Below are 27,297 nucleotides of genomic sequence, written 5' to 3' on the forward strand. Positions count from 1 at the left end.
TGCAGGGGGCGGGGGAGGGGGGGGCACAGCCCACCATCCCTTCCGGGAGTCGAACCAGCAACCTTGTGGTTGAGAGGACACGCTCCAACCAACTGAGCCATCCGGGAGCTCAGAGGCAGCTCAGCTCCAGGTACAGTGTTCAATCTTAGTTGCAGGGGGTGCTGCCCACCGTCCCTTGCGGGGAGGGATTGAACTGGCAACCTTGTGGTTGAGAGCCCACTGGCCCATGTGGGAATCGAACCGGCAGCCTTCGGAGTTAGGAGCATGGAGCTCTAACCGCCTGAGCCACCAGGCCGGCCCCTTATTGGCCTTTTAAAGGGGCCCAGACCACCTGTCTTTTCTAAAAGTTCCCCAAGTGATTCCACTTGGCAACCTGTAGTAGATTCCCTACTAAGCAAGCGGGAAGTTTGTATAGCACAGTGGTTCCCAAATTTTAGCCTCTATGAGAATCACTTGGAGGGCTTGTTAGAACGTTTGATTCAGACCAGAGGGACCCGAGAATTTATGTTTGATTCACAGGTGCTGCTGACACTGCTGGTCTGGGACCCCACTTCGAGAACCACTAGATTTTAAGCTCAGAAGTCTAGATGGAGAACCTGAAGTGTGGAGATGACATGGTCAAAGTCAGCCACTGTTAGGAGAGCGGTTGTGGCAGGTGTGGTCCCTGGTCAGTGTTGGTTCTCCACAGCTGGAGAAGTGAGGGCTGGGTGGTTTGTCCATATCTCAGCGTGCATGGTAATGACAGCTGACACACCGGCTCCAGTGCCTTGCTCTTAACCACTGCTTATTAACATCTGAAAGTGGGTGACCAGTCATTGTCTTTCTCCAAACTCAAGCCATACACTGATTTAGCAGCCTCTAAAACTTGGACCAAAACTTTTTAGTTCTGAAAAAAATAAAAGGCTCATTTCCAAAGGACTCAATGTGTACACAAAGCTTTTTAAGTTTTATTTTCCTTGGGTTGGAGATTCATCTTAACACGCATGCATTTTAAAACAGTAACAGGGTCTCGAATTGTTCGGAGCAGACATTAGACAAGCACGGGGGGCTGAAAATTCCTATTTAAAAAATGGAAACTGCAGTGGGAAATGGAGAAGTCACACACATATGGTGGGGTGGTAGTTTATCCTGCTCCCCCCAAGAATTGAATCTAAACTTAATTCACATTTTTTTATTACAATGATCTGACCTGATGCTTGGGTGCGCTGAGCAGCATCGGGCCTTCTCTCAAAGGTTGTTGGTTCCCACTTCCTTACAAAATGGCTCTGAGCAAGGGGAAGGGGGTCCTCTGGAAGATTCTTCTCCAGCCTCCAAAGGATCTCAGCACAACCTGCTGGGAGAGCTGACTCTCCTCTTCCCTTGGAGGCACTCTCGTAAGTGGCACCTTTCAGAGGAAGGCTAGGGCCATGTCAATGACCCCTGCAGATGGCTGGTAAATTTGGGGGCAGTTAGTTGTTTTCCCTTTGATTCCTGTGCTCAGAGTGGACCCCTGTCTCCATTTTTACAAGAGGTGAGGTTCTAGACTTGGAGGAGCCACAGGTCTAAGGCCAGAGCTCTAAGGGTTTGTTTCAACACTCCGTTCGGCCCCTAACACTTGAGTAGCTCAAATGCTGGGGAGTGCTGAAGTTTCTTCTCTCTCCCAACTTGAACTGGTAAAAAGACAATTGGGGGATGGCATTGGCTACTGAGAAAAGTCCTGGGTCTTTGGTCCATCTCCCCAGGGTAGGCCCCGGCAGACCGTGAAGAGGAGCTCACTAGGGCAGGAGTCTGTAATCCCAAGCCCTGAGTACTACCAGCGGCCTGTTTGAGACCTAAAGCACAGGCAAGAGAAACAAGTGAAGTAGGAAGAGGGAGGCGAGGAAGAGCTGCCTGTGGTGGGAATTTAGGGAGCGCCACTGAGAACAGCCACAGGGGCGACTCGCGGTAACCCCTGAGCTAGGTAAGGGGAGAGAACACGGCTTCAGCCTGTGCTCCTGGAACTGCTGGCTTCCCAGCCCTGTTCCCTAGCCCCTCCTGGGGGGAAGGGAAGGAGCTTGCACTGGGGGGACGAGACTCAGTGATTCAGTAACAGGAGCAAGGGCCAGAGGCCTTATCTAGTGGTCTAAGTGGGGTTTTCAGATAGCCCTGCACTTTGGCTAGGAGACCTGGGAGCCTATAGCTTCTTAGGTGTAGACTTTCAGAAGAGGGGGGAATGGGAGAAGCCATGACTGGTTAGGGGGTAGATGGAGGGAATGGGAGAGGAATCCTGCCCTCATTCACCTCCAGACCTCACCCATCAGCCATGTCCTATTATACCTTTGTTCTTAGGAGACCCAAAATTATTCGGGGATATTGGAAGGCTGTTGACCTTCCTGGCTCCAAAGATTTTAGATTGAGGGCAGTTACTTCCCCTTAGATACTTTCCACTGCCCAGAAAGGAAATGATGGGATTTGGGGGGAAAAAGTCGGGGCAGACAGAAGTTTGGGGATCAATTCACTTTCTCTACATTCAGACTGCACACCAAATATAGTATCTTCATCATTATAAAAAGAGGAGAAAGAAAACTTGTATAAACCAAGATAAATAGCTTTTAAACACTTGAATGCTAAAAAGAATTTGAGGGTAAAACCCAAGGCTTTGAAGATAGCACAGAGAATGACCTTTTAAAAAAAATCTAAAATCCACCAAACCACAGCTCGAATGTTCAGACCCAATCAACAATACTGTCAGAAACACAAAAAGAGCATTTGAAACAGGTTCTACCTCTCAAAATGTAAACAATATACAAAAAAGAAAAAAGAAAAAGAAAACTCCACAAAAACTCAATGTTAAAGAAGTTAGATACCTGATAGCTCATCTTTAACTGGTAGGATTGTGTTACATGGTGCATACACATTATGGCAACATGATCAGACCAAATGCAGGAAGCCGGTAGGAGCCTGAGGCTGTGGAGCTGCCGGAGGGCTGCCCGCCAAGCTCTGGAGTTGCTGGGCCTAACCAGGAGCAGATCCAAATTTTCATTCTTGATTAGGAGGTGGGGAAATAAACTCCAAACATTATTCCTATATAATCCCTTCCTAAGTCAAAATTGTTTTCCTCCATGAGCCATTTGGTTCCAAATTCTTCCCCAAGTCACTTCATGGTCTTACTGCTGCTGTTCAGAGCAACCTATGGCCCCTTGCTGGGGCCAGGGCAGTTGTTTAACCCCTGTCTGCCTCTTGCAGAAGGGTCCTGGCAGCCCCAGAGAAGTTCAAGAATGCTGTCTCCATTCCTTCTTGACGTAAATGCTGCAGATAGGGCACAGAGACGGTGCTGATTCCTACTCCAGAAGCCCAGCTTGGTCAGGTTTGGAGGGAGCCACAGGAAACCAATCCATCCATATTCAAGACGCTTCCACAAACTTTCTTCGCATCTGTGGGGTTATCTACATGTTTTACCAGCTCTCATTCCGAATCCCCAGTTCCTGGGGAGGGGGTAAGAAGATATAGGAACGTACCTCCCCCAGCGCAGGGCTGTTTTCTTTCCTAGCCAGATAAGATTGCACTGATGTCATCACAGAAGAACACACAGCTCCATTCTGAGGCCTGGATAGCAAGGCTCAGAAGGTGGGTGGAGATTCTGAAGGAAGCTGCAGGGTGCCACTCCTGAGGAAGCCTGTGGGTGGCAGATCTGCTAAGTCTAGAGAGGGGTATCAAGGAAAAACAGCTCCAAGGCGGGGGCTAGGTCCAACCCCACATCAAGCCTCCAAATTGGATTTCCTGGGTCACATCCTCAAGTGACAAACTCAGGCTTACGAGCCACTCTCCAAGGTGAGGGTCATCAATCACTCCCTGCTGGCCATAACATCCAGGTGACAAATCATAGGCACAGGGAGTCCGATTACCTACATGGTAACCCTGGGGCTAGAAGAGGAATCTCTGTAAGGAGCACCCAGGTGCCTGGGATCTACCCCCAATTAAAGGCTCACCTACAAGTGATGGTACCTGGGAGAAAGTCAGAAGGAAGTAAATGGATGGAGGTCACAAACCGTCATTTGATACTCATCAGCCTCTGGGGTTTCTTTAAGAGGGAAATAACCATTTAAGCACAGGGTCCCTTCTGGTTTCTCTTGACACAGGACATCTGATCTTCAGGGGCCGAGGGAGCCCAGGGCCTTGAGTGATGACTGGAGGGTTCTCTGAGAACCAGCTGTCCGAGAGCCCATCAGCAACCCCGACCCCTTACCATCCCATGAGGACGAATGTACTCCCTCTAAGATCTTTGTTTTTGATGCAAGATGACTGATGTTGGTCTGGAGTGTTCCTTCAGGAGGACAGCATTCAGATGGTAGAATCATTGGGATCCAAGGAGGAAAGGTGAAGGAAGTTGTGCACAGTACTTCATAACATTAAACAGTTAATCCAGACAAGGTCAAACGCAGCAGGGCTGAGGCGTCTGACCTCCTCTCCTCTGGCACCAGAGCACCTGGCTCTAGATGGCTCTGGCTGGGTCTATGGGGTGCCTCTTTCATTGAAGGGAACTCAGGGCAGGGATGTGGAAGGTGGACAGGGTGATGATATACATCGTTATAAATAACAAACCTGGAGCAATGAAATTTCAGAAAACAAAACCCAAATAAACCCACAATCACCTCTAGCCCCAAGGTATCTTAAAAGGTTAAAAGGTAACACAGGAAACCCCCTTTTAACCTGGGTTAAATGGGGGATAAAAATCAAGGATAAACAGGAGGTGAGGCTACATCCTGTGAACACGTACACACACAGCACATCCCTTCCTCCCCCGCGAGTCCCTTTCAGTGTCACAGGCTGCAGTCTCACTGCTGAAGCCCTCCCCGACCCCCAACTCCGCTCCCACCCCTCCCATCTAGCCCAAATACACCCTCTCCCCCTTCCGATCCCCGACCCCACATCTTGCTCTCTGGCTCCGGCTGAAGGTAGAAGGTCACTACGTCAGGATGTTGGACATGAATTCGTTGAAACGTTTAGAGTACTGCTCAGGGTTCACAGTCGAGATCTCAGCCCCCGCCTATAATACAACATAGAGGCCAATTCAGGTCCAGCTCCTCGGCCCTCATCAGGAGGCTGCACCTGCGAGGGGCCTGGATATTCAGGAGCCTCTGGATCTACACTAGATCTGGGTATGACCCCCGAGACTGGGAAGGCCACCTCAAGAAGTGGTGGCCATGCCTCAGAATTGCCCTGGCCCTCTCCTCTGACTCACAACCCCAGGGCTGCACCCGCTAACGTAGGGACAAGCTGTGGGGAGTAGCCACGAGACTCCTATCTGTGGGGACCGCTGTATGGAGAACAGCAGCTTTAAGCCCATGGGGACATGGGCCTCTGGGGAGCAGTGTGAGCATGTAAGCAAAGCTATTACTGGAGGTCAACAAGATGCACACCATGCCCAGCAGGCTCGGAGTCCTGAGGGCCAGAGAACAAAGGGAAAAACAAGTTGGGCGTTATTACCCGGGGGTGGGGTGTAGATGGCAGAGAGAGAACACCAAGCAAAGAGGCAAACAGGCTGCTCTTCCCATTCCCTGCCCTGGGAGAGGGAGCGGGAGAATGTCTCCTTCAAGCAGGAGGCCAGAGACCACCCTCCCTGGGGGTCTGAGGGCCCACCCACTGGGTCTGGACAGAGAGAGTGAGAACTCACCCCATGTTTCACCGTTTTGGCAGCATGCGCAGCTTTCTTCTTAGCATCATACGGAGTAAGGATATCAATGATGGCCATGAAATAGACCTCCTTCTTGGGGGCATCTGAACGGGGAGGGGAAGCAGGAAAGGAAGAAGAGGTGAAAGGGAGAAGAGCAGAAAGCAGCTAGGTCCATAACCCTTCAGGTGTAAGATCCAGAACCATCCTTATCATCTCGAATCTGACAAAAGGAATGACTAATAGAGTCCTTCTTAGAAGCTTTCATAGCTCTTCTTTGATCTTCACAGTTCCCCTGTGGGGATGACATCACAGTATTCCTAAGGTTTTGTCCCTCCCATGAATCAGAGGACCATGCCTCAGGTACCCAGGACAAGCAGAGAGGTGAAGAAAGGCCTAAAGGAGAAGGACCACGGGGCCCAGGAGGCAGAGTTACTGGTGGTGCCCCAGCATGAGAGCTTAGAGGGAGAAAGAGGCCAAAGCCAGCAACTAACGAGATGGAGGTCCAGACACCCACTGGGACATCTAAATAATGGGCCAGAGGTGGGCAGGGCAGGCACCGGCTCCCACTTACTTTCATGACTTTTCATGGCATAGACATCAACAGAGGGATCAAATTCCCCGGGACCGAAGAACCGGGGAAAGCTGAGGAGGTTGCCAGGGCTGTCCGGAGGCGTGCCGTAGGAGCAGAGCAGGTTTCCGCCCAGCCCGTCATTCTCACACTCCTCGTCCTCGGCCCGCTCCTCCACCTCCATCTCCTCCTGCTCGGCCCGGTCCACGTCATGAATGCCCACCAGCAGGCTGTAGTCCATGATCCTTAGCTGGGCCAGGAACTAGCGGGGGTGGGGAAGGAGAGATGGAAGGAAGAGGTTAGACGGGACACCCCAGTGGCATATAGGAAAGGACAGAAAAGCTCTTCCTTTCAACTCAATTCTCCAATTCTGAAACACAACAGAGAATAAGATATCAGAGTTGTTGCCCTAAATGAGCTCAGCGTCTAATGGCGAAGAAAGTCATTCTACAAAGGCAAGGGGCTGCGGGAGTCCGGAGCAGTGGCCTCCCTGAGGAAACGGTTGAGACTGCGCCTGATGGGTGAAGAGGAGTCAGGCCTGCAGAGGCTGCAGGAGGAAAGGTAGAACGAGCACTGCAGAAAGCGGGAACGGCCATACAGTCTGTGCCCAGACGTTTGGTCAAATACTATTCTGAGTGTGTCTGTGAGGGTGTTTATGGATGAAATTAAGCTTTGAATAGGTAAAGTGAGTAACGCAGATGGCCCTGCCTAGTGTGGTTGAGCCTCAAACAATCAGTTCCAATCAGCCTGAGTAGAAGAATAAGGCTGATGCTCCTTGTGAGGAAAAGGGAACTCACCCTGCCGGCCCTCCTCTGAGCTGGAACATCAGTTTTTTCCTGTCTTCGGATGCGGACTGGAACATCTGTTCTTTCTGGGTCTCGAGCCTACCATCTCCGGACTGAAACGCTACCATTAGCTCTCCTGGGTCTACAGCTTGCCAACTGCAGATCTTGGGACTTGTCAGCCGCCATAACGGTGTGAGCCAATTCCTTATAATAAACAACTATCTATCTATCAACCAATTTATCCATCTACACCTTATTGGTTCTGTTTCTCTGGAGAATCTTAACTAAAACACCAAGTGTCCATTGGAGGATGAATGGGTTAACAAAACATAGTATACATACACAATGGAATATTATTCAGCCTTAAAAAGGCCATTTTGACACATGCTACAACATGGACGAACCTTCAAGACATTACAGTAAGTTAAATAAGCCAGACACAAAGGACAAATACTGTATGCTTCCACTCATATGAGGGTCCTAGAGTAGTCCATTTCATCGAGACAGAAAGAATGGTGGTTGTCAGGGGTAGCGAGAAGTGGGAATGGGGAATTTGTGTTTAATGGGTACAGAGTTTAGGAAGACGAAAAAGTTCTGAAGAAGGATGGTGGTGATGGCTGCACAACAACGTGAATGTACTCAATGCCACTGAAATGTACACTAAAGAATGGTTTAAGACGGTAAATTTTGTTACGCATTATTTTACCACAAAAATATAAAACTTCAAAAAGTTTATAGGGTTTGGTTTTAATGAGCAGGCTCCTAATCTATTTAAATAGAAGGAGGCACTGAGTTATCAAGTGGCCCAGATATCACATTCACTATTTAGCACGTGTCCTCCCTGGAGGAGCTTCTCCACAGGAAGTCCCATTCCAAACGGAAGGTTACTAGGTAAGTGGAGAATCAGAGCCAGTAAATGGGCATGTAGGTAGAGCTCACTAGCTGTTTCCTGTTGCTCTGATGGCCAGATGCCCCCTCCACCATGGGGAGCACCAGAAAGGAAGTTTGAAGGGGAGTTTAGAAAAGGTATTGGAGCAGATTAGTGAAAAGATGAGAGAAAATATTCAATACTGAGTTACCAAGGTTCTACTGGGACAAACTGTGTCCTCCCAAATAGAAGGTTCATATGTACTAGCTTTAGATGCAAATAACTACCCACACTGCTCAAATCTCCACCCTTTCTTTTGTCTACACTCTTGGAAAGCAGTGAATCTAATTTTTCTCAAGGTTAAAGAGGCTCCTGATCTGGGAACAAGAAGGGGCTTGCTGAACCAAGGTGAAAATGAGCATTCGTAAGTACCTCTACATCCCGTTTCAGTTTTTCCAGGAAGTTCTTTTTACTCTCCTCTCCCACATGCAGCTTCTGCCCTTCGTTGAGGAAGTCATTGTCTTTAAACGTTGGCAAGTCCTTGGCCTGGGAGAGCAATAGCAGTGTTAGGCTGGGTGGCCTGATTCATTCACCACAAGGAGTCCCTGCTGGGGGTGATGGCACAGAAACGGGAAGGGCTTTAGAGCACAGATGATCAATCTGCCAAATCCACAGCTCAGCACAGGAGGCTAACAGTCCCGGGCTTCGGGCAGGCAGTGACTGCAAATGTCAGTAAGGACTGACCAAAGCATGCCTTCCCGCAGAGCCTGGACTACCTCAGGGCTCAGGCAGCTGCTCGCCGATTTCAGGCTGGACCATGAGATGGAAACTAGCAGTCCTCCAGGGCTGTGAGGGACCCAGCAAGGGCAAGGGTAAAAGGCTGGAGACCAAGGCCAAGGCTGTGGCCGAGGACAGGCTTAGTGACAGGGTACTGACAGACAACATGTCTGGGAAGTGGGCTCGGGGCTGTGATGGAAGAAGGGACAGGATGGCCGATAGGTGTTTCACAGTCCAAGCGACCCATTCCATTATTTGATCAGCACTGGTGCCAGCATACCTTCTCCTTGTCACTCGCTTCTCTGGCAACAGTAGAACCCTGCAAGGATAAGAGCCATCAGGAGAAGTCCATCTGAGGTAAATTCCGTTGAGTGAGAAAACATGCACCGGTCTTTGGGGAGAGGCAGCAGGTGAACGGAAGGAGGCTGGTTAGAATCCTAGAGGGGCCAGGAGGCAGCAACTTGTTCACTTCCTCTGTCACAGACCGTTTACGGAGCCCTGACTATGGACACACACATGCTCAGGAAACAGGACTGTACCAAGAGACGCAGTCCCTGCCCTTAGGGAACTTTCCTTCTAACAGGGGAGACAGGCATTAAGCAGCAGTTATGCAATTAATTAATCCATTAATCACAACAATGCTAAGTGGTACAGGGGAGGAGACAGGACATTCTGGGGCATGTGGCACAGGGGAGGGGCCTGGATTGGAAAGGGGCAGTGGCCCAGGCCTGCTTCCTGGAAGAAGTGATATTTGAGCTGAGCTCAGAAGGGTAAGTAGGAAGTAATTAGGTATGGGAAAGTGGACGTGGAGAAAAGGGCAGGGAGGGAAGAGTCTAGGCAGCCTATGTGAGAGCTTGAGGAGAGCACAGCACTGCAGGAATGGATGGACAATCAAGGAGCTGCAGCAGAGAGGGACAGTGGCGTGAAGTGACAGAAGTCAGGAAGTCAGCTTAAGACTAACAGAATGCAGTGGTTCACAGGCACAAGTGTGTTCTTTTCGGTGTCTAGAAAACCACTGTGCTCAGTCCACGGGGCCTGGCCAGATGCCAGAGTGTGTGCACCAGCACGGCCTGGCCTGTCCCCCTACTGCTGCCCTTGGTGTGTATATCCCACTGACAGGAGTTGAACAGCAATTGTTACATAAATATGGTACATTTGGGGCTTAAATAACCTCGTCACTGACGCCTGGACTTCAAACAGCCTTTGGCCCACAGGAATTAGACCTATCAACTCCAGAGTCAGCTGTCCATGCCAAACATATGCTCTGGCTTTCTCACTATGTGGCAATGGCAGTTGGAGTCACGGCCCCTCCAAGCCTCAGGGAGAGGACAGCCACAGACCTGGGAAACACAGAGCCCTTTACCTTAAGGTCATACTTGCGGTGTACAGTGAGCCGATGGCTGAACACGTTCCTGGTGACCACCATGTAGGTTTCTACGCCATCCACGGTCAGGCGGTACATGCCCAAGAACTGGGGCAAAAGGGTGTTGCCATGACACTCCACTATGAACTGCAAAAGAGGGAAGACTAAGGAGCATATGAAGGTGCCAGGATGGACAGGACTCTCCCCAGGCTGAAACACTCCCTGCCTGGGATTCTAAATTGGGTTCTGTGAAGTCACGGGGTTTCTTAGACTTACAACAAACAACTACCACCCCTGCCCTCAACTGGCACAGTTGCAGGCAGTGCAGAGGAGCCCCTGTGGTTTCCTACTGTTGGGATTCCATCACAGGAGAAGCACTGATCTGGGCCTTGCAGCTGTCTCCTGTGGCCTGAAATGGGAGAGCCGCAGGGCGGAGAGGGGCTGCAGAGGCAGAGTGGTGATCCAGTTGCCTGGGAAAACAGAACGGCTCCACACCGAAAGCTTTACCCACGTCGTGCCCCAGGGTTTTCTGCTGGGGTAACTCCCCAAAAGACCAGAAGTCCCTTTCACCATTTCTCAGGTGCCCTAGAGAGAAGCCAGCTTTCCTTGAAGACCCAAAAGGCTTGGGGCAGGCACTCAGATGGTGCCACTGCACTCCCGGTTCTCTCTCCTGGACAGGTTCCATATGAGTGGGGAGTAGGAATGGGAACAGAAGCTGACTGGACCTCTTTTAGAAGAAATGAGGCAGGTGTCAGAGTGTGAAAACTTCCTAACTCTGACAAGAAACAGCTGTTCAACTAGGACTGAGTTAGTAACATGCCTTCGTTTATCCTTTTCATTTTTTCAAGTAGGCATTTCTCCTCACAGAAACACAGTACCGGGGAAGGGCCAAGTGCTTAGTTATCAGGAGGCTTTGGCCATTGCCAAAGGACCAGTGCCTCTCCAGGAAACTCCGCCAGGGGCTCCCTTCTCCCTTGTCCAATCCACCCTCTACTGTCCAGGCTCCGGACTCACCATACCTGGTGGTACTTCTTTAAGATGTTGTGCATTTCAGCCACATCCTCACTTGACACAGTCTTGATGACAAAACGCCGGTCATAGGTAGTGAGGAAACGTGTGCCACATCGGCCCTGGCTGTCACTGTTGATAGGGGCGCTGCGTGTCACTGAATTCTGATGGACCAAGACAAAAGCGGGCTGGTCTCGGGAGGGGAACAAGACTCTTTTGCTCGGAGTCTTTGGTTATGGGCCAGAATGATCTAAAGCCAATAACGCTGAGATAGATGGGACCTTACCCACCCCTTTCTCATGGGAAGTTCACATCTCTCCCAAAAGTCTTCCTTAAGAGTGACAAGAGTTGTTCCTAATCCTTGACTGGGATGGAAAGAGGATTTACTGTGAAACATTTCCTTTCCTTCTGATCCCAGGCAGCTACCTCAGATGTTAGGGAACTGGGTTCTAATCCTGCCACTCACATGTCATATGACCTTTGGGTGAGCCATTTAACTTCTCTACTCCTGAGTTTCCTCACCTGGAACAAAAGGAGGCAGACTAAGATGACTTTCCCAATTTCTTGGGGTGACAAAGACAAAGCTGAAGTAATATTCACGAAGTCTAGCATAAAGAAGCAATGGCACAGTCATCTCTTTTACCTGTATGTATGCTGACGCTGGAAAACCCTTCCCGAAGCAGGAAGTTGGTCCTCACCTCTCTGTCCAACACCTCACCCCTCACCTCAAACTCCTGCTTATCTGTGCAGGGCTCTGAGGCAGTTCTGGGAGCCTTTCTGGTTCTATCCCTGCTCTTCCTCAAGGCCCCATTCCCATTAGGATCAGAGAGCAGCAGAAGCCTCAAGAGGAGGGGCAGGGGAAGGTGTGAGTCAACCAAAGAGATGTGTTCATCAAGCTGATGCCCAGAGAAGACCTTTGGGAGGCAAGGCAGAGAGGGAGATCCCAGCTGTCCCTATTGCCAAGAAAACACATGTGGCGATCTGCTCTCAGAAACACCTCCTCTCCAAGCCTTTTTCTCATCTCTTACCTAGGACCCTACTGTTTACCTTCACCTAATGCCTCCTCATGAGATGCTGAGGGAGGAGGAGCACCACCTTCATGGAGAAACTGAAGTCTGAAGTGGTGAGGGACTTTCTGCACTAAAGAAGCACCCCCTAAAACAGGGTGTCCCAATGCAGAAATGCTGTGTAGGCTGCATGACTGAGGGCCTCTCTCGCCCAGTCTGGTCCTTCTATCAGGAAGATTTATAGGCCTCAAGCTTCGTTGGGAGGCCTAGTTCTATCCCTGCCTTATTTCCAGGCAGCATTTTCTGATTCTCTAAATCATGGACAATCCCTGAGTACTGAGTCTCCTCCCTGAACATCATCCTCCCTGCCCGTATTTCAGTCTTGAGCACAATCATTTGCCCACAGGACTATTAGAGCAAAAATGCAGACGCTGAGAGGATGTGGTTAGATGGCCACGGGGAGTGAAGGAGCTGCAGTGGAAGGAAGATGTCTGAGCAACTGGGGTTGGAATAATGAAAAGTGTTCAGAATGCCCCAGGCTCCAATCAGGTCACAATGTGGTTTGGGATTCAGTCCTAACAGAGGGGCTGGAGGGACCTCCCAGCACCTCTTACATAGACATTCTTGATGTCTAAGTTCCTGGCATCTCCTCTTCTCACACACCTCACCGTCCTCTGCAGGACACACATCTTTGCAGGAGGTCCTCCAGAGTGGAGGAGAGCGAGGAGGGCCACTCACCCGAGTCCTATCTGCTTCTTGTGAAAGGCTTACTGGGAGTGGGCTGGAGGAATTCGTGTTTTAAAAGATGGGGCATCCATTTTAGATTTCACTAGACTATACATTCCTTTTTTCCCCATAGACAAGTGAAAGTCAGCTGTATTTTTTTTTTTTTAATTTATTTATTAGTTTCAGGTGTACAAAACAAGGTAATACTTAGACGTTCATCATTTATATCCCTCATACTGTGAACCCCCCTCCCCCCAGAGCTGTATTTCTTACTGCTACAAAAATGAAGTGGAAGATTCTGTCGCCTTCACCACCAGGTGGAGAAGTAACAGAAACTATAGACTGAGTCAGACTATAATGTCCCTGATATTGGGATTGATTCCTCCCAATAGGCCAAAGGCCTCTGTGACAATATCACCCCCTGAAGCGGGTAACCTCAGGATAGGGGACAAGTTAGGAGGTGGAACTCACACCTGGCAAGAGGTTACACTACCCTTTGAAGTCTTCCTTTTCTAATCTGTCTTATCTGCTTTAAGAGGCCTCATCTCCTGCTGGCAACAATTCTCTTAAGTCAAACTATGAAGAAGAAGGGTTCTTCAGCCTAGACTGGAAATGTCAGATTAAAATGAAGCAGCTTCCATAGACCCCTCTCCCTCCCACTGCTCTCCCTTCCCAGGGCTAGGAGCCTGAGCCTCTAAGGAAAGCACCATCAGAAGCACTTATAAGAGCCCCTCCGAGAGCCCACCACCACGAGAAAAGACTGCCTGGACTAGAGAGAAATGTAACAGGAAGACACAGTACAAGGAACAGTGGACACTTTTTTCTCTGCTCGTCCTGTGGCTTTCAACCCCACTCCACTCCCTAACCCATCTGATTTTGCAAAGACAGCCGTACCTGGTAATCCTGATCATCAATCCCAAACCTCTCCCGAAGATTTCGGAACACCATGGGGCAGTACTCTTTAAACTTAAAGCGGCTGGGGAGGTTCTCCCTAGGGAAAAACACAAGCAATGTCTTTGTGAGGGTCTCTTGCTCATCTTAATTCTTACATCAGAACTTCTCAAACTGTGGTCCACAGATCACTGGGATCTGAACCATCCGCGGTGCTTAAAATGTAAGTTTTTAGGCCCCAGAAATTCTGGAGGTGAATCTGGAAATCTTCATTTTTAACAAACTGACCAGGTGATTCTGACCATGTAAAAAATTAAAACCTTTACATCCTTTGTGTTCACTTTGTAAAAATTACTCTAGCTGTATACTCATGATTTGTGTACTTTTTCTGACTGTATGTTATCTTTCAATAACATTTACACTAAAGGGAAAACCTCACCTGCCGAGAAGTGAGCCTGAGTGTAGGCCCCACTCCACAAGCACTGTCCTGACTACAGTTGGTGGCTGCTTGTGAACAGTTGCTGTGAGGTGAATGTCAGTATGACTGCTAAAGGGAAAAGCCTTTTTCATCAAAGGGACCCTCTCCTCTGGGGATGTTCCCATCAAAACATCCTGGTTACATCCAGGAAGCCCTGCCCTTGGCTTCCACTGGAATGGAGGAAGAGGGCACTTTATTTTTTTATAAATTTCATTGGGGAATATTGGGGAACAGTGTGTTTCTCCAGGGCCCATCAGCTCCAAGTCATTGTCCTTCAATCTAGCCGTGGATAGCTGTGGAGGACGCAGCTCAGCTCCAAATCCAGTTGCCATTTTCAATCTTTAGTTGCAGGGGGCGCAGTCCACCATCCCATGCGGGGAATTGAACCGGCAACCTTGTTGAGAGCTCACGCTCTAACCAACTGAGCCATCCGGACACTCCTCTGGCAGCTCAGTGGCAGCTCGCTGTCTTCAATCTAGTTGTGGAGGGTGCAGCTCACTGGCCCATGTGGGAATGGAACCAGCAACCCTGTTGGTTCAGAGCTCATGCTCTAATCAACTGAGCCATCCAGCCGCCCAGGAGGAGGGCACTTTACATTTAAGAGATCCTTAGTCAATTGACTGGGATCCCATTTTACATGAAGCCTTGTTTGTTGGCACCAATCTCCACCCTTCCCACTCCTTACTCAATCCACAGGCTCCCCGGAAGGGAGAGAATCCTTGAAGTGATGCCTCTTCCAAATCACCCTGTTTCGGAACTCCCTTTCAGAAATATGTCCCTGACTCCTCCAGGATGATCGATTTCAAGGAAATAAAAAACAGTGGCTTCCGTGGGTCAAATCTGGCCAGCCACCTGTTTTTGTAAACAAAGTCTTATTGGAAAACTTAAAAAATAGATAGATAGTAGTGGCTTCTCATGAAGGCAGGGGCCTAGTATGCTTTTTGTATCCTCTGTTCTAGTAAATAGTACTGTAGTCTAATAACTAGCACGTAGACAGTCGTTGATAGGACAAAAGGAATAAGATAAAAGAAAATAAGAGACTGAATGAGCTGCTATAGGTCCAGATGTCAAGGCGGTGGAACTTCAGAGGCCATGGACCCTGAAATGGGCAGTGGTGCAATGCCTACTTCCAAAGCCCTGACCTCTGGGACAGAACAAACTCCCTTCCTGCCTCTGAGCCAAGGGCTGCCTCTCCCTCCTCAGGTGGTGAGACACTGTGATGTAATAAGAAATGTATATTTGGTTTTCACCCTGTTTCTGGCACAGAGTTCCTCAAACCCTTGAGTTTCCTAAGTGATAACAGCAATAATGGTATCTTTTGTTATTCATAACAAGTCCCTTCCAACACCTGAGTTTCCATTAATGAGATGACTTTTGGAAAGCCTCTAAGGATGGGTGCTGGTTGTCAGGGGAACCAACCAGGATTACAAGTGTTGGAACTTTCAGTCCCACGCCCCAGGGAGGGAAGAGGGACCAGAGGGTGAATCAATCACCAACGGCCAATTATTTAATCAATTACGCCTTCATAATGAAGCCTCCATAAAAATCCAAAAGGCCTGGGTTCGGGAGCTCCCAGGTTGAGGACAGGGGTGCACCCGGAGAGGGCATGGAAGCTCCACACCTTTTCCTGATACCTTGCCCTATGCATGTCTTCCGTCTGATTACTCCCGAGTTGTAATCTTTCATAATAAACCAGTAATCTAGTAAGTAAACTGTTTTCCTGAGTCCTGTGAGCCACTGGAACAAATGAATTGAAACCAAGGGTCACGGGAACCTCTGATCTATGTAGCAGGTCAGTCAGAAGCACAGGGGACAACCTGGACTGGCACCTGGCACCTGAAGTTGGGAGGGACCGTGGGGGGGGGGGCTGAGCCCCTCGTCAGCGGGACCTGACGCTAATGTAACACACCAGCTGGTACCCTACAAGGTTGTTTGATGTATGGAAAACCCACACATCTGGTGTCAGAAATGAAGGGAAACAGGGCAGTAATGTGAAAGTAAAGAAGAAACACAGGAGAGTTTTTCTTCTATACAGGTGGCCACTTTAGTAGCCAGCAGCTATGAAAACAGAAGGCTTCTAGAATAAGATGTTATTACTTACTACAGCAGAGAGAGACCACCAAGGGACATTTTCAAATCAAACGTCTCCCAGCTAACAGTCTGGGATTGGTGGGGTGACAGAGCCCAGCTGGTGACGTGGTGGGGACAATGGAGAGGAGAGTCAGGATTCAAATGCAGAAAGGAAGAGAGTGTGAGCAACGAAGAGTTCCTGGGGGGACTCATAAACTCAAGGCCTCCACAGGGCTTAGAGAAAGCCCCAAACTATGTCAGGTGAGATGGCTGCGACAACCTTCAAACACCAGTGTTAATCCAAGAAGCCACAATGAACAAAAGTGGGAAGAACTACTACGGACAGCGCCCTCGGGCGCCATGCTCAGCCTCCTGTTCACACACCAGCTGGAGAGAAAAGAGCTTGGCTGCATCCCAGGCCAGGAACATGGCTGGCATCTTCTTGCCTCAAACTAAGATCAAGATAGGGACACTGCTGTCAGCTTCATACTAGATATCTCAGCTCCTGAGCAGCTCACTTCTTCCTAAACTGGCCACAGATCAATCACCTGGGCCAAGCCACATGCCCCAGGGGACACTGGAGGTAGGCTGATAAAGGAGTGAGATGACAAGACAACAGGGAGACACACAATGAATGTATTTTTCTAGCAAGTTTTTCAGCTCTGTGATCCAGGTGTTGCTATTACACCCTGCCAGGTGCTGGCTTGGCCCCACCTTGCACAGGGTTTCTGAAGCTCTCTGCCTTGAGGGAAACGACTGCCCACAAAACCTGAGCCCACTCAATAGGCAACTTACTTATTGAAGAGATGATTGTCCACCTTGATCTTGCTGTATGCTTTGAAGTCATCTGGCATTAGCATGACAGGAACAGGGACATTGCTCAACTCATTGATCTGCAAAGCAAGGGAAAGTGAGGTTCTCAGCCAGGAGGCCACTTGCCTCAGAGAAACAATATGCTACAATGTGGACGCCACTGTCTCACCAAAAACACATCCATGGATTCCTTTCTGTCTTAATTTCTGCTCTTCTCTTAAAATAAGTTCCCAACCTCATCTCCACCTTTTGAGATTCTCCCTGCTTGATAAGGTCCAGCTCAGAAAGGCACCTCCTCCATGAAGCTTCCCAATGCTCTTTTCCATCTTAGAATTCCCAAAACACGGTTTGTGTCCATCTTTTGGCCATTTCACAGACTCCCACATACTGTAGTTAATGCTTAGGCAAGACCATATTACTGATGTTTGTAAGCAAAGATCATCTAAGTGATCTCCGGGGGCTCCCTGGTACTTGGCCCCATGATTTGCATATGGCAGTACTATATAACTACTTGTCAAATGCAATGATAAATGGAGCAAATGAATAAATGTCTCCAACCTACATGGATATTGAGAGCTTTGAACATCTTTATACAAATTGTGGGTCATGCAAGAAATCAGCCTGGGGCAGGAAAAGAGCTGGGTATGTAACTCATCTCCAAAGTAAAGGATTAAATTTAAAGTGAGCAGAAGAGGTAGACATCTGGCAACCAGCTCACTCTTATTACTCTCCTGATTAATGCAGGGCCAGTTCCTAAAGCTGTGTCCTGCCTTAATGCTGACCTGGGGGAGATGGGGTAGGGTGCTTTGCCCTCACTGCAAACAAACATCATTGTCTTTCATCCCCCTTCAGGGAGCAGGAGCCTGGACAGGGGGCGGGCTTCCCATTGGTGCAGTGCTGAAAAGGCAATTCCTGTGCTTCCCCACCCCGTTTGCCAATTAGTGGTCTAATTAGCCACAGATGTCCTCTCCCATCACAGCAGAGTATTTGACATTTGACCCTCAACCCAGTTACCATTAGTGCATTCAGGATTTACAGAGGAAACCTTAGTCTTGCCTTAATGGATGGGGGGAGGGAGGGCACAGCCTTGTGTCTCCCAGATAGTTTCCTTGCAAATCCTATTATCTCAATGAGGCCCCATGTGGCAGCAGGGAATAACCTAGAGTCATTAGGACTCCTCTAGGAGCATAAATGGGGGAAAATGGCATTTAATTTACTGCCCCTTTTATGTTCCAAACCTTTTTTATTTAGAAATGTCAGAAGATGGAGGAAGTACAAGTTAATGCAGTAACTGGGCTGGGGAATACCTTCCTAGAGTTGGTGAAGAACCCAGCTGACTCACGGGGAAATTAAGGAAGGCACAGAAGTATATGGGGAGTGGGAAAGGCAGTACTATCAGTGGGCAGTAGAGCAGAGACTCAATAAATTGGTGGGGAAAACTGAGTGGTATAGGTACAAGAATACATCCTGTATGATTCCATTTATATGAAATTCTAGAACGAGAATCTATAGTGACAGAAATCCACTAGGTTGTGCATTCACAACCTAGTGGGTTGGGTTGGGGAGAGTTAACTGCAAAGGGACATGAGAGGTGTGATTCTAGGATGATAGAAATGTTCTATGTTGTGTGAGGTGATAATTACACGGGAAGATAGATATGTTTGTCTAAATGCAAACTGTACACTTAAAATTCCCAGCATCCAGGTCTGTGATGCCTGCCACTGGCTACAACACACCACACACACACACACGCCACGCCAGTTCCCATTCCAGGGGGTGCTCACAAGGGAACCTGATTGTTAAGTGTGTGCCTATGGAGGAAACCATTCCACTTCCTTGTTTTTCTGCCAACAGAAACAATTCATGGTAGCTGTCCCACTTCCTTTTTCCTGGCATTTAAACTTGGCTCTGAGAGTTAAAGAAGAAGTTCATGGCTCTTATGTAATTCTGCATTTTCTAGCTCATACCATCATGCTAGAAAGAACATACAACTGACTCAAAGAGTATGGTTTTACACCAAAACGTTCTAGTATCTGCTACTAACTGATTCTGGGTTAGTCTAATATCCAAACTCGGTGCCAAGGCCAGGGGTACTGGCAGAACTACAAAAGACTAACACATGTGCTTGAGAGGGGTCAATTGCCCCTTAGCCAGGATGAAGTATTCTAACAGGAGTGATTCAGGAATGCTCTATTCATTAATCCCGTGTAACTCTTAGTGGAGCATAGTTTGAATGGTGATAAGTTGGTTGGTTTTCAGTTCTCACTTTCTCTCCGTTCTTGACTATACAACCCAAGAGCAGGACATTTCTAACTGAGATGATATATTGGTGAGCATTCCATAGATCTGAACTATGTACACTCACCCCTCATTCCACTGGACCACATGGAGATGATTCACTCCAGGGATTAACTGTACCTTTTTTTTTTAGTTGTGCTAAATTTTATATCCACAGAGAGTCCTATTCAATTTCAATTGAAGAAGCACTTGCTGAAATACCTACTACATGCTTCATTTCATGTTAGGGAGGAGGGGGCATGCACACAAAAGTAGGAGGCTTATCCTCTGAACAGGAAGATGAGACAAACCCATGAGACAGTGAAACTTGAAGTCAAGTGGCTACAAGTAAGTGAGAACATAAGGACAGGAACATCCAGAAGAGCCGGGCTTCAGAGAAGGGTGAGTTTCGTATGGTCAGAGCATCAGACTGCCGTCCCCACACAGGGTAGAAACAGGGCACCTGATGCCCCTCCTGGTATTGCCAAGAGCATCTGACACTGGAAGAATCTACAAGATCATGTTACACCCTTGCTTAAAAATCTACCATGGTTCCTCATAAACCTCAGGGTAAAGTTTTAATTCCTTAGCCTCACATTTAAGATCATTCCTGATCTGACTCAGACTCTGCCAAACTTCTATTCAGTTTGCTTCTCCTCAAAGTACTGAGTAGTATTGTGCCAGAAGCTGGGGATACAAAAAATGAAAAGACATGATCTCTGTTTAGCTGGGAAGACAAACAAATAACTAATACAATGCAATGAGTGCTAGAGTTATGAATAAAGGGAGATTAAGAAATGATTGATTCTGACTGGGAGTGGGAGTGAGACAATTGGTTGCTAGACGAAGCCACAGAGAAATAATGTGAGGAAGGCCTAGGAGGGTAGTTCTAAATAGATAGATAGATTAGATAGATAGATAGATAGATAGATAGATAGATAGATAGATAGATAAAATAAAAAAGAGGAAGGCAATCCCAGGCCATGGGAAGAGTCAGAACCACGACTCAGAGTTGTGAAAGTACTGCCCATTTTAGGTATTGGGAGAGGGGAGTCTGTAAGGTGGCAGAGTAGGACAGAGGTACTAAGAAGTAGAGGGAGATAATACAAGAAAGACAGGTAAACAGCCTAACACACTATCAATTAAGAAACAATAGCTATTTCTATTTACTGAATGCCTATAAATGGCTGGTGCTTTATGTCATTATGTTATACATCACATATATCACAATATCATATATTCTGTTCTCTGCTGTTATTTCTAATACTTAATAGTCACATAAAGTATTATTAATCTGATTTTGCAAAAGAGGTTCAGGGTACCTTGCTCAAGGTCACACAGACAGTATGTGCAGAGTCAGGATTTGCTCCCAGGTCTGTCTGGTGCCATCACTTGGGTTCTTTATACTGTTCTTCTTACGGCTAGCTACCTTGACTAAGGTAGTGTTTTCCTTTCCTTGCCTGTATCCTAATAATCTGCAAGGAAAGTGTTGTGCACATTTGATGAAAAAGGAAAATGAAGCTCAGGGAGAAAAATCAGTACTCCGAAGCTATTCTAATAATGAGGGGCCGAGCCTGGATTTGAACTTAAGTTTGATCACTATATGTTAAATTTGGACTCGACTATGAAGGCAATGGGAAGTCCTCTCAGGTTCAAGTCTGGGAATTCACATGATCAGACGGGTGATACAGATGGTAATTCTGGAAACAAAATCAAGTAAGGATCAGAAAAGGCAAGACCATTTATGGGGCCATTACAATAGTTCAGGTTATTACTGTAGCAGCAAGAATAGAAGAAGGAACAGCAAGAATAGAAGAAGGAACTGACTCTGGGTAGCGAACACATAATGGGATTTACAGATGATGTGATACAGAATGTACACCTGAAATCTACATAACTTTACTAACAACTGTCACCCCAATAAACTTTAATTAAAAAAAAAAAGAATAGAAGAAGGGATAAAGCTAAGAGAATCATCCAAGATCTGGCTGACACTTCCTCTGCAAGAGTGTTTCTGTTTTCCCCAGGATGAATTACTCATTCCTCTGTGCACCTTTATATCCTAAATATCACACTCACTTGGTAATTATTTGTTTACATGTTTAATTTGTCCACTAGGTTGCGAGCCCCTATAAAGGAAGACAATATTTTGCCCATTTTTTATGTCCCTAGCACAACCAGCACATAGTAGTTGTACAACAAATGTTGAATGGAGGGATTAATGACTAGAAAAGGGGACTGAAGATTGGCTAACATTAGGATAAAGAAAAAAGGGGGCGGACAGATGGCTCAGTTGGTGCTGGTTCGATTCCCACATGGGCCAGTGAGCTGCGCCCTCCACAACTAGATTGAAGACAACAAGCTGCCACTGAGCTGCAGGAGGGGCAGCCGGATGGCTCAGCTGGTTAGAGTGGGAGCTCTCAACAACAAGATTGCCGGTTCAATTCCCGCATGGGATGGTGGGCTGTGCCCCCTGCAACTAAAGATTAAAAAATGGCAACTGGACTTGGAGCTAAGCTGTGCCCTTCACAGCTAGATTGAAGGACAACGACTTGGAGCTGATGGGCCCTGGAGAAACACACTGTTACCCAATACTCCCCAATTAAAAAAAAAAAAAAAACCAAAGGAGAACTTAAATGTGAAAAAAAAAGAAAAAGTAAAAGAGACAGCAAAGCTAGGGTGACCATGGTTTGCTAGGGTGACCATGGCAAAGTTTCACAGTCTAGAGGATGGGAAAGGAGATTAAGGTTAACTATGGAGGTTATAATCAGACTGTAAAGAATCTTAAATACCAATGAGAGGAGGATAAACTTTATTTGGGAGACAAAGAGGACTGACTAAAAATCTTGGAGCATGGAAGGTCATGCCTAAAGCAATGCTTCAGGAAAATATGCTATCTCCTTTACTATCTATCACATTTCTGGACCAACCTTTCACCTTCAGCAGAAGTGCACTTGTGGAATGCAAACTCATTTGAATATTATGCTAAATACAACATATTACGATGGTAAGTCTGTTGTATCTCATGTCATCTAAGTGGTTTTGGATTATCCACATGATTAACTCCATAAGCCATTAGCATATATAATGAGGAAGCTAACCAAGCTGAATGAGGAACAACTTAGAAGCAGAGTTCATTCCATGCTGATCCTACTGGAGATGAAAATTCAGCCACCAGTTCTAGTCTAGTGAACTTCTGATTCCAGAAGCCTCCACTTCCCTGTGTGACCTTCATTGGAATTGTTATCTAGGAGGCATGGGTTGGGCACGCAGGCTTCCTGACATGTCCCAGGGTTGTGTGGGTGACTCTGCAATGGATGGGATGGACCACTACTGACAATCATTGGTTACCTACCACCATCAGAAAACATGCTGTGCTGGGAACCATATTCTCAATACCAAGGAGTTCCAAGCAAGACCTGAAACTCCAGAGAAGGAAAGGCAAGACCAGAGAGCCACAGATTCATCCCTGGATTTATTCCTCCGTTTTTTATCTTGGTTTTTCTTCTCCTCCTGTTTGAGTCCCACTGTTCTCTATGAGGTGGGAAGACCTGCTAAAGGACAAATTCATCAAAGGCCTCACTAGAGCAGAAAAATTTACGAATGGTTTATAAAGAAGCAGGGCAAGAGAAAAAACTCAGGTAAAAGAGGTTCTGGGTCTGCATTAAGCAAAGAAAATACATGGACAGAATGGGGTTGGAATGTGGCAGAGAAATGAACAGATTTAAGAAGGAATCTGTTTCTCGCACCATACACAAAAATTAACTCAAAATGGATTACAAACCTAAATGTAAGAGCTAAAACTATTAAGTTTTTTTTAGAAGAAAATATAGGAAAAAGATCTTCACGACCTTGGGGTTAGGCAAAGCCTTCTTAGATATGACACCAAAAGCACAAATAACCAAAGAAAACAGATAAATTGGACTTTATCAAAATTAAAAATTTGAGCTTCAGAAGAAACTATCAAGTGAAAAAGACAAAACAAAGAATGAGATTAAAAAATTTGCAAATCCTAGATCAAATAAGGCACTTGTATCCAGAATATATAAGGTACTCTTACAACTCAATAATAAAGAGAAATAACCCAATTAAAAAAACAGGCAAAAAAAATTTTTAAATGGGCAAATTATATTAATACACATTTCTTCAATGAAAATACGGAAATGGCCAATAAATATATGAAAAGATGCTCACCATCATTAGTTACCAAGGAAACACGAATCAAAATCACAATGAGAGAACACTTCACACCCACTAAGATGGCCATAATAAATAAGACAGATAATAACAAGTGTTGCCAAGGATGTGGAGAAACTGGAACCCCCACACATGGCTGGTGGAAATGTAAAAGGTGCAGTTGCTTTGAAGAACAAGTCTGGCAGCTTCCCAAATGGTTAACCACAGTTGCCATCAGCCGCTCCTATTCCTCCTGATTACCTGGGTGAAGCTTCACACATACTTGGGTGCTAAAACGGCCAACTGGTTATCAAACCAAGTCTGCCTCCTCTGGTCTGCACTCTGGTCTGCCACTCTCTGAAGCCATCTCTCCCCTCACTCCAGACCCTCTGAAATGTTTTCACCCACTAAGACACTGGTTTCTTCTCTTCATGAGTTCTCCCCTGACAGATCCAAAGTCTTCGATTTTTCTCCCTGTTTCCTACACAGTCTTCCTCCACCAAGTCCATGGGTTGCACCCCTGTCCAGGACAGCAGTCATGTTACAACACCGAGCTCCAAGGCCTCTCTTTTTCCACCTAGAAGTAACCAACCACCTCCTGAGAGAGTCACTAATTTTACTATAAAGACATATCCATCCTTTATAGCTCATACACCATCAGCCATAGACCATCATGGCCTAAATGCCTAAATGGGTGAGAAACTAAAGAAAAAAAGAAAAGGTAGTATCCGAAACCTTAGATTGCAAAAAGTTGCAAAAGTGGGTTTCTGAAGTAAGGTAATCTCCAAGAAAGGCTAGCAATCCACCAAGAACAATGTGGTCCTGTCCCTCTAGAGAGAGAGAATTGCACGATTTTACGTACTTCTTCAGGGGAGATGCCTCCATTTCCCAGATGGGGACCTTTAAACACTAGACTTACTGCAGGCTGAGTTGAAGCAATAAAACTTGGGAATAACTGACCTCTGAAGCTTGGCCTGTCCAGAGCATTTCCCCTGAAGTGCTCACTCATTATGTTCACCCATTAAGTTCTTAAAATCAGTGCCTTTCCAGCTAGCCCTCAAGCAAATTTTCTTAAAGTTAGCAAAGAAAGAGACTGATTGCCTAGTCCAACACAGTAGGAATCACAGATAACTATTCATCTGCCATCCAGAGGCTCCCACCTGATGCCCACATCTGGGCAGCCTGATAACCCGCCTAGCAGAAAACCAAGTACCACACACACTCCCATGAACTGGCATGCACAGGCACACACACTTGAGCATACATCGAGGTAGGTTCTAACAAAATTATCATTCCCACTGTCCTGGCACTTGATTGAGAGATAGGACAAAGAACAGGAGGCAAAGAAAATGAGACCTGCCACTCAAGCACCACGAATGGCCAACAAAGCACATAGTGCTGGACAATGAGCTGCATCTTTTGATGTGACCATAGGCGAGCTAATCTTCCACCCGGGGCCTCCATTTCTTCATGTATAAAATAAGGGACCCAAGTTCCCCTATTGCTAGCTGTAATATTCCTGATTCTCAGACTTCTACCAGTTCTCTGCAGAGACAGGATGCTTTCCAGTGAGAAGCAGGATGCAGAACAAAATCAAGGGCTGACTTCTAGGCAGGGACACAGGGTTCACATTTTGATGACCCAGTTTCCCTTGTAATGTTGTCAAATGACCCCTGAGGCAGCAGGAACCAGGAGGAACAAACTCTGCTGAACTATTGACCAGAAGCAGCTCCCAGAGATCTGGGCATTAAACCAGTGTACTCCCTACCCTGGCCAGGACCCTCACCACAGTACTGAAAACAGTAACCTGCCCAAGTCCAAAAAACATCAACAATAACAACAAAAACCAACAACAAAGACCTCACCATTCACCAGTGCTTTTCTGTGTTAGATGTGAAGATCTAAAACCGTGGCTCAGACTACAGTTCATCAATCTCCAGCCAAAGGCTCCTCCATCAAAGCAAAGCAAAAACCCTTGCTGGCTCTAAGGTCCTCTGTCATCATTTGGTCTTACGGGCAATTTCAAGTGCTCAGAAAAGTCAGGGAAACTAAACAACCGAAATCCAGGGGAAATCCACGCCATTAGCTTCACCTTCCTCATTTCAAACTTTTAGTTGGTGAAGTTGGGTGTTTCGAGTCCTTTTACTTCCTATGTTCATTCCTGGCGTAGGGACTTAACAATGAAAGGGTCAGAATGCAAGGAGTAGGTGGCTGCAAGAGGAAGAAGAAAGACCCTAAGCAAACAGGACATAAACCGAGTGAACAGCTCAAACACTGTCCAAACACTGTCCAGCTCCAACTTCCTGACGGGGGCTACTGGACAATCTCAAAGCACCCTAAGGATCCAGGGGATCTCTCTCATCTTAATCACCACCCATTATCACACCCTTCATGACCATACAATAGGAAGTTCAACAAATGAGAAGTCAATGTCTGTGACACAGGAGAATGCAGGAAAACACATTATTTCTACTAAGAATAGTCTTTACAATCAGGCCTCACCTTCTCTCAAATGGTTACATTCTCTAGTCTCCCTAACCCAGGAAGACCTTGTTGGTAAAATGTCTGTGGTTCAAGCAAGCCTGTGCCTCTCCAGGTGATACATCTTGTTTTAAGAAGGAAAAAAAAGGAACCCAGGGATGATTTCCATAGTCGGGGTAAGCAAGTCTGGAGGGTGGTAAACTTTGAGCAGTCACACCAACCAAATGACCAGACAGAGGGGCATAATCAGGCAGGCCACCGCTTGCCCTGTCAACTGGTCAGTTAGCTGGCAGTGGGTTCCAAGGAACAAGGGGGAAAACACATGCTACAAACAGGGTGAGGTGAGAAGAGAAGGGGAGAGGATGAAAGCGGTTCCAGGGCACCCAGGCCTTGCCTCCGAGTTCCAGGGGCGGCCCGACGCGAGCATGGCAGACGCGGGAAGCCAGAGGGGCTGCAGGGAAGGGGAGGCGGCGACAGCATACCACGGAGACACCAGGCCTCGCGGGGCGCTGAGGCTGCACACCGGCCAGGACGGCGTGCAAGGGGCGGGTGGGCGTGCAAGTGGCTTGGAGACGTGTTGCAGGCATCCCTGGCAGGGCCCGTGCGGCGAGGGCCGGGGGCGGCGGGGGGCGTGGGAGCGCGCGGGGGAGCTGGTTACCGTGTGGTTCACCCCCCACATCAGGACGCTGAGGATCGGCTCGCTGGCCCGGAATAGCTTCACTTTCTGGCACACGAAATGCTTCTTCTTGGTCTTGGTCTTGCTGGCGCTCAGCGGCGCCACCGCCACCGCCGTGGTGCTGGTGCAGTTGGACGACATGCCCGGGGCGGCGGCGGCGGCGGCGGCGAAAGGGGGGGCGGCCGAGAAGGCGCACAAGCCAGCGGCCCCAGGCCTCCCCGGGACCGATCCCCACCTCCGCTCCCTCACCGCGCCATGGTCGCGCCCGTCCCGTTACCTCCCCACCCCGCCCCGGTGGTTCCGTCCGCCCAACGCCCCGCCCTCCCCGCCCCGCCCCCAGGGAGCTGGCCGGCCCGCTCCGTACCCCGCCCCTGAGCTGTGCCACCGCCCTGCAGTCACCAGGACCTATCCTCCCTGCCGGGGTGGTACGGCCGATCCCGGGGAGGCAGCGGCTGCCCCGCCCGCCCCTCCTCCCCGGGCCTAACAAGAACCGGGCCGGCCTCCGCGCGCTTCGAAGCGCCGCACCGGAGCAGGGAGGGTAGGAGGGTTGGGTGGGTCTCGCTGTCTACCACGGGAGGGGCTCCCTGTCCGGACCCCTCAAAGCCAGAGTTTGGCTCTTTCCCTCAACCTGACATGCAAAGATGGCGGCGGCGCCGCTGCTCGGGAGGGGAGAAGGGGCGGGAATGCGAGGAGGGTGGGAC

General features: G+C 48.0%; 1 protein-coding gene across 3 annotated transcripts; it reads right to left on the reverse strand.

Annotated features, from left to right (window-relative positions):
• Window positions 1-919: 919 nt before the first annotated feature.
• Window positions 920-26,928, reverse strand: PIP4K2B (phosphatidylinositol-5-phosphate 4-kinase type 2 beta). Of its 3 annotated transcripts, XR_013991878.1 has the most exons (11): window positions 26,579-26,928; window positions 16,969-17,066; window positions 13,629-13,725; window positions 11,013-11,165; window positions 9,994-10,140; window positions 8,911-8,949; window positions 8,286-8,399; window positions 6,204-6,462; window positions 5,633-5,736; window positions 3,477-5,005; window positions 920-3,392 (listed from the first exon to the last, which is right to left on the reverse strand). XR_013991878.1 is itself a non-coding variant. In XM_081027716.1 (10 exons), the coding sequence occupies exons 1-10, from the start codon at window positions 26,735-26,737 to the stop codon at window positions 4,925-4,927; spliced, it is 1,251 nt and encodes a 416-aa protein (XP_080883842.1). In that variant the 5' UTR covers window positions 26,738-26,928; the 3' UTR covers window positions 920-4,924. The 3 variants fall into 3 exon arrangements, 2 of the variants coding, with proteins under 2 accessions (XP_080883842.1, XP_080883843.1); XM_081027716.1 differs by having other exon boundaries at window positions 920-5,005; XM_081027717.1 differs by lacking the exon at window positions 16,969-17,066 and having other exon boundaries at window positions 920-5,005; window positions 26,579-26,868.
• Window positions 26,929-27,297: the final 369 nt, after the last annotated feature.

The sequence above is a fragment of the Rhinolophus hipposideros genome (genome assembly GCF_964194185.1).
Source record: "Rhinolophus hipposideros genome assembly, chromosome: 20".
Lineage (NCBI taxonomy): Eukaryota > Metazoa > Chordata > Mammalia > Chiroptera > Rhinolophidae > Rhinolophus > Rhinolophus hipposideros.